The 17,930-nt window shown below is 39.6% G+C and overlaps 1 protein-coding gene across 1 annotated transcript in view; it reads left to right on the top strand.

Moving 5' to 3' along the window:
• Positions 1-17,930, top strand: part of LOC122816372 (testis-expressed protein 2-like) — a 434,050-nt gene that overhangs the window by 321,343 nt on the left and 94,777 nt on the right. Inside the window, exon 10 of the mRNA XM_044089116.1 lies at positions 9,770-9,982. Coding sequence (XP_043945051.1) covers positions 9,770-9,982 — 213 coding nt within the window. The remainder of the gene's footprint in view (positions 1-9,769; positions 9,983-17,930) is intronic.

Here is a 17,930-nt window from a genome sequence, read left to right as displayed (position 1 = left end):
CCTTATCCTAAAGCACTATCCCCTCCCTCTGGAAAATATCCCACATCATCCCACTTCATAAAGGTGGAAGTTCTACTTCGACTTATGCAACTATAGTCCCATTGCCATTCTTTCCCCACTAGCCAAGATACTGGAGAAATGTGTACACAAGCAACTAATGCAATACCTTACACAGAATAACCTACTGTCCAACTCCCAGCATGGATCCAGGCCTCACCATAGCACCACCTCAGCCCTCCTTTCCTTTACTGATGCCATAAACCAAAACAGGAACGACAATAGGCTATCCTCTGCCCTCTTTCTTGACCTATCAAAAGCCTTTGATATGGTCATCCATGAACTTCTCATTCTTTCTCTAAAGTCAGTTTCTCTTAATGAGCATGCAATCCAGTGGTTCCAGTCCTGCCTGACTGGTAGGCAACAGGCAGTATTATGGCAGAGCAAGCTGTCCAGCCAGCTACCTCTCACAATTGGTGTCCCTCAAGGCTCCATACTAGGTCCACTACTCTTCTCTATTTTCATCAACAACCTTCACACTGCTATCCCTAAAGCTACCTGCATTCATAGATTCATAGATTCATAGATTAGTACTAGGCTAACTGCCCTTGCAAGCCATTTTAAGCCTAGCCAATTATCCCTTGTGAGACTCAAACCCTGTATCCTGTGTTTGTAAGACAAACACCTTAACCATTAGGCCAACCACCCAACCCATAATAGGTTAAGCTCTTGCCAGTGGTAAGAATTCAATACGCAGATGATTCTACTCTGATCTGCTCAGCCACCTCCCCATCCGAACTGCAAATCTTAACCCAGGATACGTTTAATAATATTGAAAACTGGCTCACCAACCAAAACCTACTCCTGAACCCCAATAAAACCAAACTTCTATTTTTCACCCTAACTAGTAGATCCACCAGACTCTCGTTCTCTGTCATGTCCAACAATGGTACCATTATCTCCCCAGATGCCCACACCAAGCTTCTAGGGGTTATCATAGATATAATCTTAAATTTGACCTACAGGTCAACAAAACCATACAGACCATCAATAAGAAACTCGGATCACTGTATAGAAATAAGACATTTTTAACTCCACTGGCTAGAACTGCAATCGCCCAATCACACCTACTCTCTACTTTTATATATGTCTCACCTGCACTCTCAAACCTCAACAAATCAGAACTAACTAAGCTCTTACATAGCTACACCCATATTGCCAGATTCGCCACTGGCTCTACCTATAGAACCCATCATTGCCAGAACCTGAAACAACTTAATTCAATTCAATCAACTCCTAATAGCGCACAAAATTCAATACCACCCTGAGGATACCCCCTCACTTACAAATATTATTAAGCCATATAGCAACTTGAGATCCCTACGATCAGCCAAGAAACTACTGGTCCAGACCCACAGAGCTAATAATGCTGCTGGTGAATCCCACCTGGAATTCACTGCCAAACCATATAACCCTTCCATCCTCCCTAAGTCTCTTTAAAAAATACCTCAAACAGCATCTCAAAGCAAACTGGCTTTGCCCTTGCACTAACCCTGATTAAATTATCAACTGAAAGCATAAGTTGTAAATATCGTAACGTAATTTACTTAACCAAGCTTTGTTTCCTAACCAAGCTATGTTTCCATTTCTTGATGTCTTTTGCTTAAGATTGTGTCAGACCACAGAATTTGTGAGTGCCTATGTGGGAACATTACTAAACCTCTATACTAAATACGCCGGTCTACATTTTCTAGTGTTATCTAACGTCTTATGTAACCTATGTAATATTGACTAGCTGGAGCTTTTCTCACCGGGCCTCCGCTGAAAATGGACATGTATCCAGTAGGATTATCCCAGTAAACAAATGTAAAATAAATAAATAAATAAATTGTATCTTAGCGAATAATATGTAAATTCACTCTGAACTCCTAGTACTGAATTCACATCTTCCATGCCAAACTTTTTCATAAATTTCTTCAAAATTGTACCCTCATTTTTAATATTTTCCCATCTGAGCCCTCCAGACACATCTTCACTGCTGCAAATCACATTCCATTCCCCACCTATAAGTAATATTCCTTGCTGAAAGTTGATTATTTCTCCCAGAATTTTCTTACGCTGCATTACAGCAGTTTTAGGTGGAATGTAAATGCATGCCAGTGTAATCCTCCTCCCTTGCCAGTAGCCCCTTTGTACTACAAATCTACTGTTATCTTTTTTAATCTCTTCTATCACTATTGGTGCTCCTCTTACAATTAAAATAAGTACTCCTCTTTTCCTTTGTCCCAGGTATTCTGCTTAATAACTATCCTGAACACCTTTCTTTATCAAATTCCCATGTTCAGTTCTTTCCAAATGCGTCTCTTCTAACATAAGTATTTGCACCCTACATTTTTTAATATAGTTCACTACTCTTTCTTTTTTGTATTTACCTGTGAGACAATTGACATTTAAAGACATTACAGAAAGCATCATTGTGTTAAAAAATGATTATTCCCACCTTTTATATGCAACAGCTTTTTTGTTAAGTGTCCAATTCCAGCTTTTATGTTACATGCATAGACTGGCAGGTTAATCTTTTATACAGTTGTTTCTTGTCATATTCATTTGTGCCTATGCAACATCTTACAAAACTTTTTGTTTTATTGAAAGTCCTCAAACAAAAAAAACAAACACACACACCCAATACCCCCCTAAAACCTATTAACTTAATATTAACACACAAAACTATGAATAGCCAAGTTCCCTTTTTGTGCTGAATTAACCTGTCCATTTGGTTAAAGATCACCCTTACCCATCCCATGGTGGTTAATTATATATTACCCCTAATGAGAATAACTGTGATCACACCATAGATAATTTCAGAGAACCCATGCATGAGATAAAGCATTTAGGAGCTCCCTCTGTCCATTAGTAGTAAAAGGGGCAGTCTGGGGTAAAATTTCTGTTTCCCATCCAGCGATCCAAGTTGCAGTTGAATATGGACAGGGATGAACTTTGTTTTTGTGAATGGGGATTCTGTTCCCAAGCAGTAGCATCCTCTGTGAGATATACCTGTCCCTCCAAGCCATTCTGCTGATGTTTCAGAAGAGGTTTCGATCCCTAGACCAAGTATTTCTGATGACATTTGACTTGCGGATGTGCAGTAAATCCATCAGTATTGAGTTGGAGGAAGCCTTGTATTACAGGCACAGGTCACCTCTTAGCATTCTTTAGGATACCAGATATAGTGACAGATCTGTGAGTCAGTCAATGTAAGACATGTTGTTTAGGGCTTGTATCCTTTTAGTAAGGTATCTCTGTGGGCGTTCCATTTGTTGCATGTGTCTGGACCGATACATGCCAAAAGGAGCATTTTATTTAATGAGTGGCCTAATGCGGGCTGAAAAAAGTGAGACACAACTTCTGTAGATCTAGACACAATCCCTTTGTCTAAAAAATGTGTAATATAGAAGGACTTTCTTACAACAATGGATGCATGTCAGCCAAATGTTAGATCACTATCTACATAGGCTCCCAAATTCCAGATAACTGGGTCGACTCTCAGGGGTGTATTGTAAATGTAGTAATTCCATGGGATATATAATATCACAAAGGATACAATAATGTATTTTTTTATTTAGTTTCAGACCATGATTTTGGCACCAGTTATTTATTTGGGATGAACCTTCCTGCAGGGTGGCTTAGTCTTATGGGGATTCAGTGACGGCTCCTAGGTTGCAGTCATCTGCAAACTTATTCACCCAGAGCCCTTTGGTATTGGCTTTTACTTCAGAGAAGTAGATACCAAACAAGAAAGGTCCCAGCACAGAACCCTGGGGGACTCCACTGCTGACTGGTCTCTTTGTGGAGGAAACGTCCCCAATTTTGATTATCTGCATCCTATCTGTGAGCCAGCTGGCAAACCAGATAGTGACATAGAGGTTGATACCCAGTTTATTTAGCTTTTCTACTATGCCTGAGTGGGGCATTGTGTCAAAAGCTTTGGCCAGGTCAAGGTATGCAGTGTGTATGTGGTATGTATGTGGTGTGTATGCAATGTGTATGTGGTATGTATGCTGTGTGTATGCGGTATGTACATGGTATGTATGTGGTGTGTACATGGTATGTATGTGGTGTACATGTGGTATGCATGCGGTGTGTATGTGGTGCATCTGTGGTATTTATCTGGTGTATATGTGGTGTGTATTTGGTGTGTATGTGGTATATATATGATATGTATATGGTGTGTACATATGTGGTATGTATGTGGTGTGTATGTGGTATGTATGTGGTATGTGTGTGGTGTATACATGGTGTGTATGTGATGTGTATGTGGCATGGATGTGGTGTGTATGTGGTGTGTATGTGGTGTGTATGTCATATGTATGTGGCATGTATGTGGTGTGTACGTGGTGTGTATGTGGTGTCTATGTGGTGTCTATGTAGTATGCTTACACATCTTGTGTGCCACCTAGAGTTTTGCTATGGTAAAATAAAACTGTGAGAGAGTGGACTTCTTTGAGGATTTAGGGTCACTGATGATGGTATAAGCAGGTGTGGACTGGACAAGCCAAAAGTATTTAGTGAGTTGGGATCATGATGTCAAAGCCAGTGTCAAGAAGAGGTGTTTGTTTCAGTTAACTTTTCAGAGAATATAAATTAGGTGCCACACAGACTGCAGCCTCTAGTGTTTATCCACTTTGAGGTGGTAGGTAACTGATATCGATAAACAAGATCAGTGAGAAGACAGTGCTGAAAACATGTCAGAGGATAACACTGGAAGTATTGTAAATAAAAACTAACTAGTTATTGCTAGTCTGAATCCTACTGGTATGTTTAATCCAGTTTCTGTGTTTAGTCATTTGCAATTACTGCTGGAATTGCAATGCATACTTGCTTGTTATAAGAGACTATACTGTCCTGTTTATGTCATGGATTCAATTTATTGTAACTTCATTATTCAGAAATGATTTACAAAATAATAATCCATTATTAACAAATGCATTTTCCCTTTAGAAAAAAAAAACAATGTACATGAACAGAGGTTATCCATTTGCTTCAAGTAAGATTTTAAATAATATTTTAATCAGAAAGCAACAGTCAATTTTCTGGGTGAGGTAAAAATTATAAAGCTGTTTGAATTACATCTATTTCATATCTACATTTCTAAATTATGAATGAATTATTTTAAGTAGATCTTAAATTGTTTGGAGTTGTTAGCAGCACAAGGACACGTATATATGAGGTGCACATGCAGCTCAGCCATGTTTATTACTTTATTTATTTATGAATTGTTAAGTGGGTAAGTGGATGAGATATAAAAAGAGGTGCTGAAACAGTTGTTTTCTGATAGAGATTACACCTTAGGTTTAATTAATCAGGTAAGTGATGTAATGTTTGATAAAAGGTTCTGTGCGATTTCTCCTGTGAAGCAGGAACTAACTAATAATAAAGTGCAGAGCAGAGTGACTGAAACAGAAGATTTATTTTAACCCATTCAGCTGATTCCCCTGAGATCATGAGGAAAGCTTCCCCCTAACTGGAAGATCTTGTGCAGTAATGATAAGCTTAGGAAAATAGCAGGTGATTACCCTTGATTTGTTAACAGGAAAGGATTGAACCTCAAAACATTGCTAGAAAATCCATTAGCAAAGGTGACATCTTTGAGTAATAGTTGAGTGACTGTAAACATCATAAGATTATTTGCTCTTCACCATTTTTGAGGTAGCTTTTGCACTGATACAACATTTGGGATTATTCTTTTACTGTATTTTACATGTAAATCTGAAAATGTGATCCATTTGGCAAAGTGCTGTTCCTGCAGTTGTTTTGTAGAAGATTGTCTGATGTAATTTATGATAACCTACTTGGTATAAAAAACAAAACTTCACGGAGATTCATAAGATACCCCTCCACTTGCATAAAGGGTTGTGGGTAAAAAGGCCATATTTCCACAATATGGTATTTTATAATCAGAGACAAATTACCCCAATGAGGAAAAAATCTCATTATCAGGTGATCTGCATTCACTGAATTACTGTTAACTAGTGCAAGTGCACATCAGCACTTCCTGCACTAGTTAACAGTGGAGAGTGCATCGTGGTAGCACAGGCACCCCATTCACTTCCACACACACACACACACACACACACACACACACACACACACACACACACACACACACACACACACACACACACACACACACACACACACACACACACACACACACACACACACACACACACACACACACACACACACACACACACACACACACACACACACACACACACACACACACACACACACACACACAATCACAAACACACACACATGCACACAGTCCCCTTTCCACCCAATCACACTTTCAGACACACTCATACATTCACCCATACTCACATATATATACATACACACACATACACACACACAAATGCACACACACACACACACACACACACACACACACACACACACACACACACACACACACACACACACACACACACACAGACTCTTACAAGGATCCCCCCTTCTGCTACTTCCCAGGCAGGCATGCATTCACACATACACTCATAGATGCAGCCTGTCATATACAGTCATATACCTCCACCCCCCTCCCCATTACTTGACCATTAAACTTTTCAGCACTTACATCTACTGCATTGGCTGTGGTCATTACCTTGAGTGGCTAGGAGTGACCATGCTACATTATGCAGATAAATGATCTTCTGAATCACTCGACTGCGTAAATGGCTCAACACAGGCAGTTCCTTGGGGAGAGCACATGGCTAATTAGCATAGCCTCTTTAACATTTAGCATTTAGCATGGCCACAGACACAGTCCACTATGGTGCTGCAAATCTTTTTGCAAAAACATTGCTGTGGGTCTGTCTCTGAATTTGAAAAAGTTTCCGCAAGATGTACACCTTGTGTACACTTCATGGTAATATTTATGAGTTCAACCCATGGTAAAAAAATGCTTTGTTTAAGCATAGTGAACATTGTATTCATTGTAAGAAGTCTGAATTTTGTGCTGTTGAGCAATTCAAGTTGGATTCTGTAGGTAGCAACATAAATTTGAAATTGGAATGTAGAGAGCTGACCATTTCCTGGGTTGAATGGACACTTAAATGTTGAATGGTTATTAAATATTTTTTAACAATCTTTATACATGTGAGAATTTTATAATGTTTGGTTAAAACTATGTCATATGAACTATGTGACTCATGAGTATTAAATGATGTCATATGAACCATGTGATTCATGCGTATTAGCAAATGATGTCATATGAATGGTGTGCATTATTTAGTCCTGTGCTTGTACATAAAAAACTCTGGAAGAAGGTTGTTTGTTTTTCTGATGAAGTAATAAATTAAAGATTAAAGTGTTAATAAATTGTGATAACTCCATCCTGAGAGGTTAGTTTTTATTGCTCCTGAAACCTAGCTATATTTTCCTACCACATGCCTCTTATACAGAATGCTTTTGGCATGACACATCATTGTACAGCCCAAATACTTTGAAGCAAGTTGGTCTTCTTTGCTACATAAAGAAGTTCATGAAGATGTTAATAGAGACTGTGCTAGCATAATCCAAAAGTAAGTCACTTCTAAGGTTTTCATAAAAATATAACCCTGCTTGGATTAGTTTTATTTCATATATACATTTCCAGATTATGAATGAATTATTTCAAGTAGTCCTTAACTTACTTGGAATTGTCAGCCACAGAAGTCCACTTATATGATGTGCACATGCTACTTAGCCACATGTTTAGTACTTTATCATTTTTTAAGTGGGAATTGGGTTGGCCAGTGGACACATTTCAACCTCAGCCTGACCACAAGGGCAAAGATAAATATATACATATAATCATATAGGGAGTCACAATATTCATTAAGACACAGTTTGTTGAATCTGTGTCTCATAAAAGTGAAACTTTCAGCTGTCGCTCATCAATGTCGAGAAGCGAGCAGGACCCACATTAGCTTCCACTTCCTGGTAGTATGATCTGGATGTTTGACGAATACTTGAATTTTTTTTTTTGTTTACTTGTAATTCAATGGAATTTTAATCGAGTAAAATAATATACACCATGGATATATTATAAATGTGTGTGTGTGTGTGTGTGTGTGTGTATGATTTATACACAGTTGAGAATTATGTTTATGGGATATGGTAGGAAACTGAAATCCCTGAGAGAAGACCATACAGAAAAACACCCATATTCTACATAGTGACAGAAGATCAGAACTAAACCCTTGACCCTGGAGCTATGAAGCAGATGTATTACCACCGAGCCACCTTATTGCCTTGATTCCTTTGTCTTCTGCCATCCAACTTTGCAAAATTTCCCTCCGTGTCAAAGGTAATGCTGACACTAGCATCGCCAATTAGTTTTTTCTCTTACCTGCCAGCCTAATAATTTCTTGGCTATAAAAATTCCTTTATCCATTTTGCTACCATCATGACCATGCTTTCTAAGAAAGCAGTAACTAACCATTTACAACACTGTCATTTTATTTGTGTCATGTATATTTACCTTTGCCAGAAAAGGTATGATATACTAAAGGCATGGAGGAATAGAGAAATGCAATGTTTTCTACCCCAAGGATCAGGAATCTAAACATGAATGAATCTCACAGAGGTTTGTATACAATTCTGAGTCCTTCTATTACCCAGGTTCACTGAATGGGGCTCTTCATGGAGAACATGTGGAACACGTGTTCATGTGAACAAGTGCACGTACTTAGACTCAGCACTTCAAAAATCCAGTCAGAGGGGTCTGCAACTATCGATCTCACATCAGTATTGATCTTAGATTTTAATTAAATGAATTGAATTTAAAAAATCTATTTGCTGTGTACTTCAAAGAGAAATACTGCAGGGAATATTGACAGAGCAGTCTTTCTGTGAAGTTAAATTATGCCTTAATCTATTGTACTCTCTGCAGTGACCGTTATTTAACTGCAAATGTCATGCTGTATTAGAATCGGCTGTTTCTGGACTGCAGTTAATCTAATCCTCCTGACAAGAGAAGCTAAAGAAGAAGAAGATGAAACGATGAAGGCTTGCATTCCAAGGCCCCACGAATATTGTTTTTTAAACTTATGTACCAGGGACAATAAGAGAGAAGAGTTGTACTTTGCCTATAGTTGGACTAGAGGGTCCTGCTATGGCTTCTGCAATTAAATGGAATTTAAAATGGAAAAATACACGACTTGCACATAGTTTATTTCTACGAAGGTGTGGACCTATAATTTCCCTCTTCCTAACCACAATACTCATGAAGTTTTATTTTCCTAGTACACGTGTATGCTGCTGATTCTTGTTTTTAGCTGAAAAATAGACCAGAAGAGCCAGGCCTTCTGCTAGGACAAAGCTGTCAAATTTAAGTCTCAAGCTGTACATGCAAGCCACCATCTATAGTTAAGTGGAGTATACGTTGTCTGCAAATGGTATAAAACTCTATTTATTAATAGCCATGCCACTCACGACCCTGAATTTCATGAAAGTGGGTAATGTTTCAGTGGATTACTTATTTGTAGTTGGGCATTGGCATTGATAGCTTTGGATCCAAACCTTTCTTAAGGAAATCTAACTAGTATTATTTGTTCAGGAACTACAAATATGAAGGCGTTTTGACATCCCATACATTTTAAAGGTGCACATTATAATGGGTGCTCTTCATAATATTCATCAGGTTCAACCATAACATTTTTTTCTGATGTACAGATTCATTAATACAGTGTTGTTATTATTGCATTCACCATTTGTTTTCTCATAGCTATATAGGTGGACAAAGCACCAGCAGAAAGATTCTCAGATTTGTTGATAAGATTGCAAAATCAAAATACTTTCAAAAGGCTACTGAAAATGAATTCATCAAGAAAAAAATAGAAGAGGTTTCCAACACTCCTTTGCTGCTGACTGTTGAAGTACAAGAACTTACTGGAACATTGGCTGTAAATATCCCTCCTCCACCCACAGACAGAATATGGTACGCATTTCATCATTTTTTGTTTAACATTAGTTTGCTGATTTGCTATGTACCAGATGGAAGTACTTTATACTAGTTTATAACAGTGGGTGACATGCCAATCTCTTACCAAGTGGAAAGAGTGTTGTTTAACCATAAGTGAAAAGGTTTGTGGACTAAGACGGCTGGACAGTAAATGAAAAGGAGGGAGGTTGGTATAATGGGTAAGGTGTTTACCTTATAGACACAAGGTGCAGGGTTTGATTCTCATATGGGATAATTGGCTAGGCTTAAAATGGCCCACAAGGGCAGTTGGCCTAGTACTAATCTATGAACCTATGAAACTGTTGTGGCTATCTGTGACACAGAAATATGCTTCTTTGTTTTCATGTTATGCAAACATATGCATGCTCTACAAATAAAGTTAGCACAACAAAACTCATACTTTACAAAATAGTCAAAGTTTCAGCACTGGATTTTCAGGTCACTGCATGTTCCTTAGTACTATTGCATTGTATATGCTTTAGACTGGTATTGACTAGATATTTTCATTGCTGTTTGTTTCCTTTTGCGTTATTACAAGTTCTTTCAGCTCATCCCTAATGTACATCAGTGCTGCTCCGTCAGACTGACGTGTGTTAAGGTCATCCCTAATGTACGTGAGTGCTGCTCTGTCAGACTGATGTGTGTTAAGGTCATCCCTAATGTATGTCAGTGCTGCTCCGTCAGACTGACGTGTGTTAAGGTCATCCCTAATGTACGTCAGTGCTGCTCCGTCAGACTGATGTGTGTTAAGGTCATCCCTAATGTACGTCAGTGCTGCTCCATCAGACTGACGTGTGTTAAGGTCATCCCTAATATACATCCGTGCTACTGCATCAGACTGATGTGTGTTAAGGTCATCCTTAATGTACGTCAGTGCTGCTTCATCAGACTGATGTGTGTTAAAGTCACCCCTAATGTATGTCAGTGTGCTGTTCCATCAGACTGACATGTGTTAAGGTTACCCTAACGTAGTCAGTGCTGCTCCATCAGACTGACCTGTGTTAAGGTCATCCCTAATGTACATGTGTGCTGCTCCATCAGACTGATGTGTGTTAAGGTCATCCCTAACGTACATCAGTGCTGCTCCATCAGACTGACGTGTGTTATGGTCATCCCTAAAGTACATCAGTGCTGCTCCATCAGACTGACGTGTGTTATGGTCATCCCTAAAGTACATCAGTGCTGCTCCATCAGACTGACGTGTGTTAAGGTCCTCCCTAATGTACGTCAGTGCTGCTCCATCACATTGACGTGTGTTAAGGTCATCCCTAACATATGTCAGTGCTGCTCCATCAGACTGACGTGTGTTAAGTTCATCCCTAACGTACGTCAGTGTGCTGCTCCATCAGACTGACGTGTGTTAAGGTCATCCCTAACATACGTCAGTGCTGCTCCATCAGACTGACGTCAGTTAAGGTCATCCCTAACGTACGTCAGTGCTGCTCCATCAGACTGACATGTGTTAAGGTCATCCCTAATGTACATCAGTGCTGCTCCGTCAGACTGATGTGTGTTAAGGTCATCCCTAAAGTACGTCAGTGCTGCTCCATCAGACTGACGTGTTAAGGTCATCTCTAATGTATGTCAGTGCTGCTCCATCAGACTGATGTGTGTTAAGGTCATCCCTAACGTACATCAGTGCTGCTCCATCAGACTGACGTGTGTTAAGGTCATCCCTAAAGTAAGTCAGTGGTGCTCCATCAGACTGACGTGTGCTAAGGTCATCCCTAAGATACATCAGTGCTGCTCCATCACACTGACGTGTGTTAAGGTCCTCTGTAATGTACATCAGTGCTGCTCCGTCACACTGACATGTGTTAAGGTCATCCCTAATGTACGTCAGTGTGCTGCTCCATCAGACTGACGTGTGTTAAGGTCATCCTTAATGTACGTCAGTGCTGCTCCATCAGACTGACTTGTGTTAAGGTCATCCCTAACGTACGTCACTGCTGCTCCATCAGACTGACCTGTGTTAAGGTCATCCCTAATATACATCAGTGCTGCTCCATCAGACTGACATGTGTTAAGGTCATCCCTAACGTACGTCAGTGCTGCTCCATCAGACTGATGTATGCTAAGGTCATCCCAAAAGTACGTCAGTGCTGCTCCATCAGACTGACGTGTGTTAAGGTCATTCCTAAAGTAAGTCAGTGTGCTGCTCCATCAGACTGACTTGTGTTAAGGTCATCCCTAATGTGCATCAGTGCTGCTCCATCAGACTGACGTGTGTTAAGTTCATCCCTAACATACATCAGTGTGTTGCTCCATCAGACTGACTTGTGTTAAGGTCATCCCTAATATAGGTCAATGCTGCTCCATCCGACTGACGTGTGTTAAGGTCATCCCTAACATACGTTAGTGCTGCTCCGTTAGACTGACGTGTGTTAAGGTCCTCCCTAATGTACGTCATTGTGCTGCTCCGTCAGACTGACGTGTGTTAAGGTCCTCCCTAATGTACGTCAGTGCTGCTCCATCAGACTGACGTGTGTTAAGGTCATCTCTAACGTACATCAGTGTTGCTCCATCAGACTGACGTGTGCTAAGGTCATCCCTAACGTACGTCAGTGCTGCTCCGTCAGACTGACATATGTTAAGGTCATCCCAAATGTACATCAGTGTTGCTCCATCAGACTGACGTGTGTTAAGTTCATCCCTAACGTACGTTAGTGTGCTGCTCCATCAGACTGACTTGTGTTAAGGTTATCCCTAATGTGCGTCAGTGCTGCTCCATCAGACTGACGTGTTAATGTCATCCCTAACGTATGTCAGTGCCGCTCCATCAGACTGACGTATGTTAAGGTCATCCCTAACGTACGTCAGTGCTGCTCCGTCAGACTGACGTGTGTTAAGGTCATCCCTAATACACGTCAGTACAGCTCCATCTGACTGACGTGTGTTAAGGTCAACCCTAATGTACGTCAGTGTGCTGCTCCGTCAGACTGATGTGTGTTACGGTCATCCCTAATGTACATCAGTGCTGCTCCATCAGACTGACGTGTGTTAAGGTCATCCCTAATGTATGTCAGTACTGCTCCATCAGACTGACGTGTGTTACAGTCATCCCTAATGTACATCAATGCTGCTTCATTAGACTGACATGTTTTAAGGTCATCCCTAACGTACGTCAGTGCTGCTCCATCAGACTGACATGTGTTAAGGTCATCCCTAATGTATGTCAGTGTGCTACTCCATCAGACTGGCATGTGTTTAGGTCATCCCTAACATACGTCAGTGTTGCTCCATCAGACTGACGTGTGTTAAGGTCATCCCTAACATACATCAATGCTGCTCCATCAGACTGACATGTGTTAAGGTCATCCCTAACATACATCAGTGCTGCTCTATCAGACTGACGTGTGTTAAGGTTATTCCTAATGTACGTCAATGTGCTGCTCCGTCAGACTAACGTGTGTTAAGGTCATCCCTAATGTACTCCAGTGCTGCTCCATCAGACTGATGTGCGTTAAGGTCATCCCTAACGTACATCAGTGCTGCTACATCAGACTGACTTGTGTTAAGGTGATCCCTAACGTACGTCAGTGTTGCTCCATCAGACTGACGTGTTAAGGTCATCCATAATGTACGTCAGTGCTGCTCCATCAGAGTGACTTCTGTTAAGGTCCTTTTCTCCCAAACCCTCAGTACATCCATAAAAATGGCTTCCTCCCACCCCTTATTCCCTTTAGTAAGAAAGTATATTTTACTACAGTATCTGGGGTGGATCATGTTATTCGGAGGTTTTGTAAGCAGTAAATTGTCTGAGATACATGTTGTGACTTATGACACCTCTTTAATTATTTGTGACATTCAGCCAGAATGACTAACATCATCCCACTGCCACAGAACCATCCTAAGGGTGCCATCTGTCAGCAGCCCAGGGCAGTGACTAATATCCATGCCATTTGGGGAACATTGTATCAGCCACATAAGTGTAGCTACTAACATTTACTTCGTACAGTGTAACAGCTATCCATGCTGCTGCACAGCGTGTGTCATTCAGCAACATGGAAGAGGATGCAACACCACGTCACTGCCACATAATAACCACCCACATACACTGTCATATGGCATGTTAGCTGTCCATAGTGTGTACAGTATTATGTCATTCAGAAGTACAGAAACAGATCACCACAGCACTGCCACCTAGTAACCACTTATGTGCACTGTGATACAGTATGTCAGCTGTCCATGCTGTGTACAGTATTATGTCATTTGGAAGTACAGAAACAGAGTGTCACAGCACTGCCACACAGTCACTGCATACATTAGAAGACCTACCCACACTGGGTGCAGTATGTGGCTGGTCACGGAAGTTAATCTGTCCATACCTCACTATATCCTGTATGTTCATCAACCATATTAGGGATATAAAATAACAATAATTGTAAGCAACAACCTACATTTCAGTGCCAAAGTATTCAAAGGTGCATGAAGTATTTTAATCAAATACTTGACTTTAAGTTGTTGTAAAAAAGTCAGTGAAGGTAAATTACACTTTAATGCATTCCTGTACCTTACCTTGATTATTATTTAGTCATTCCATTTCTGTATTTTGTCTGATCCAAATGATCACAGTACCTGGTGAAACACAAAGAGATGGAAAATTCATCTCAAGGCATTCGTGTACTTTCCTATAATTATGGATTACCTGAAATCATGTATAGTTTCCTTTTAGAGAATGGAGGAAAACTCAGACTATGCCAAATGCCATAAAGTGCATCATAACTGAATTTAGTAAAAGTGTGTCTATAACTGTAGGAAGCATACCCTTGAATACACAAACTGCTGTTATCTAATACTGTGTTCAGTTTAATAAGGAAGCAGTAATGCCTAACAGGGTATGTGTTACTGTGTAGATAACACCCACCCTGGGGTGTTATGAGACCCAACACTGCAGCCGGAGGGCCTCTACTATTGGAAGGAAATTATTTACACAGTAGCACGCACCCTGGAAGGCATTGTTGTGCTTAGAGAATGGGCTGCCTGTAAGATTGTTGTGCTTTACTTACTAATTTATTTTTTTATTACTATATTATTTTTTTAATATATTTTTGTTGTAAAATAGTTCCGCAACGTAATGTTTCAAACTTTCTGTAGTATATGTAAATGGTGTTGGAGGAAGCATTTTACATCTAAGATATATCATTGTCAAAAATATCCAGATATTTACTTTATTTTTTGGTCCCTTACTCCTAAAATGTGTGGTTTGTTGGCAATCATTAGGGATTGAAGTCACTAAATAATGACATACATTTGAGTTTCAGACTTTATTTCATTCAGAAGATGCATGCTAACACAAATCCCATTTTATAACCAAATTTGCAATTTTATAAGAACAATAATTAAAATCTGTTCCTGTGTTTGAGCCTTTCTTTCCCTTTGCTTCAGGCTTTATTCACATTTGTTGAGATAAGAGGTTGAGAGGCATGCAAACCTCTTAACTGCTGCTGCCACTGCTTGATAGCTTTCACTCTTCACACACATACACACACACACACACACACACACACACACACACACACACACACACACACTTAAATGCTCACACACACACGCACACACACACACACACACACACACACACACACACGCACACACATATGCGCGCACACACACACACACACACACACACACACACATATACACAGAAATGCACGCACACAGAAATGCACACACGCACACAAATGTGTGCACACACACAAATGCACACAGATACACACACACAAATGTGTGCACACACATGCACACACACACACACACACACACACACACACACACACACACACACACACACACACACACACACACACACACACAGTTCCCTTTCATGCATGCAAGCACCCATATACTTACACATGCAGACAGAAATAAAAATACACGCACACTTTTTTATGTTTCATTTACTTTTACACTCACAAAACAGCAAAAGTATGGCTTAGCGGCTACAAAATAATTGCTTAATCAGTTTCACTCTCACTCTCATGCACACACACATTCACACACAGACAGACACATAAACACATAAGCGAGTGCACATGCGTGCATATGCACACACACACACACACACACACACACACACACACACACACACACACACACACACACACACACACACACACACACACAGAGTTTGTTTTTTATGTTTCTTTTAATTTTACACTTGCTAAACAACAAAAGTGCTACTTGGTGAGTGCAAGATCAGGTTTTATTTAAATTTACATATGCTATTCCCTTTGCATAAGTCAAGAAATGCAGCCATATTAAAGCCGGCCTTCACATTTTGCATGCAATTTCAGTGAATGCACTTTCAATCAGTGAAAATAACTTTCAGTCAAGAATACTGATAAGAACAGAATGTGCAGTACATTTGAGTACAAAAAGATTTTGTTTGTATGGGACAAGGTTGGGGAACCAAGGTTAAAGAGGCATATAGACATTTACAGGGTTTTGGTACTATTAGGAGATACTTCAGACACAGTTTGTTTAGACTGATATGCAGAAAGTCTTTGCAGCACGGACACTCCAGTATGATTGCAGAAGTCAGGTAAAATATCCATCATTCCAGAATATTAATGATATTACTCAGGAGGATCAGAATGTGAGTGCAGAAGCTACAGACATAATTATCAGAATATGAGTGCAGAAACTGCAGACATAAATATCAGGATATGAGTGCAGGAGCTACAGACATAATTATCAGAATATGAGTGCAGAAACTGCAGACATAATTACCAGAATATGAGTGCAGAAGCTACAGACATAATTATCAGAATATGAGTGCAGAAACTGCAGACATAGTTATCAGAATATAAGTGCAGGAGCTACAGATGTAATTATCAGAATATGAGTGCAGAAGCTACAGATGTAATTATCAGAATATGAGCGCAGAAACTACAGACATAATTATCAGAATATGAGTGCAGAAACTGCAGACATAATTATCAGAATATGAGTGCAGAAGCTACAGACATAATTATCAGAATATGAGTGCAGAAACTGCAGACATAATTATCAGAATACGAGTCCAGAAGCTACAGACATAATTATCAGAATATGAGTACAGAAGCTACAGACATAATCAGAATATCAGGGCAGAAACTACAGACATTATCAGAACATGAGTGCAGAAGTTACAGACATAATTATCAGAATATGAGTGCAGAAGCTACAGACATAATTATCAGAATATGAGCGCAGAAGTTACAGACATAATCAGAATATGAGTGCAGAAACTACAGATATAATTATCAGAATATGAGTGCAGAAACTACATAATTATCAGAATATGAGTGCAGAAACTACAGACATAATTATCAGAATATGAGTGCAGAAACTACAGATGTAATTATCAGAATATGAGTGCAGAAGCTACAGACGTAATTATCAGAATATGAGCGCAGAAGTTACAGACATAATTATTAGAATATGAGTGCAGAAGCTACAGACATAATTATCAGAATATGAGGGCAGAAGCTACAGACGTAATTATCAGAATATGAGCGCAGAAGTTACAGACATAATTATCAGAATATGAGTGCAGAAACTACAGACATAATTATCAGAATATGAGTGCAGAAGCTACAGACATAATTATCAGAATAGGAGTGCAGAAACTCCAAACATAATTATCAGAATATGAATGCAGAAGCTACAGACATAATTATCAGAATATGAGTGCAGAAGCTACAGACGTAATTATCAGAATATGAGTGCAGAAACTGCAGACATTATCAGAATATGAGTGCAGAAACTACAGACATAAATATCAGCACTGTTACTGGAGACAGTAAATTTCTGAGTGCAGAATGTACGGACAGTATAATGAATCCAGAAACTATGGACATTAAGATTTCATTCCGATATTGTTGACACCTACTTCCACTGTACATAATAAAACATTCTTAACCGAACTGGAGTGTGTGCA

Source organism: Protopterus annectens, chromosome 12.part0, assembly GCF_019279795.1.
Source record: "Protopterus annectens isolate FY-2018-M chromosome 12.part0, PAN1.0, whole genome shotgun sequence".
Classification (NCBI taxonomy): Eukaryota; Metazoa; Chordata; order Ceratodontiformes; family Protopteridae; genus Protopterus; species Protopterus annectens.
This window is presented reverse-complemented; position numbering and strand designations above follow the sequence as displayed.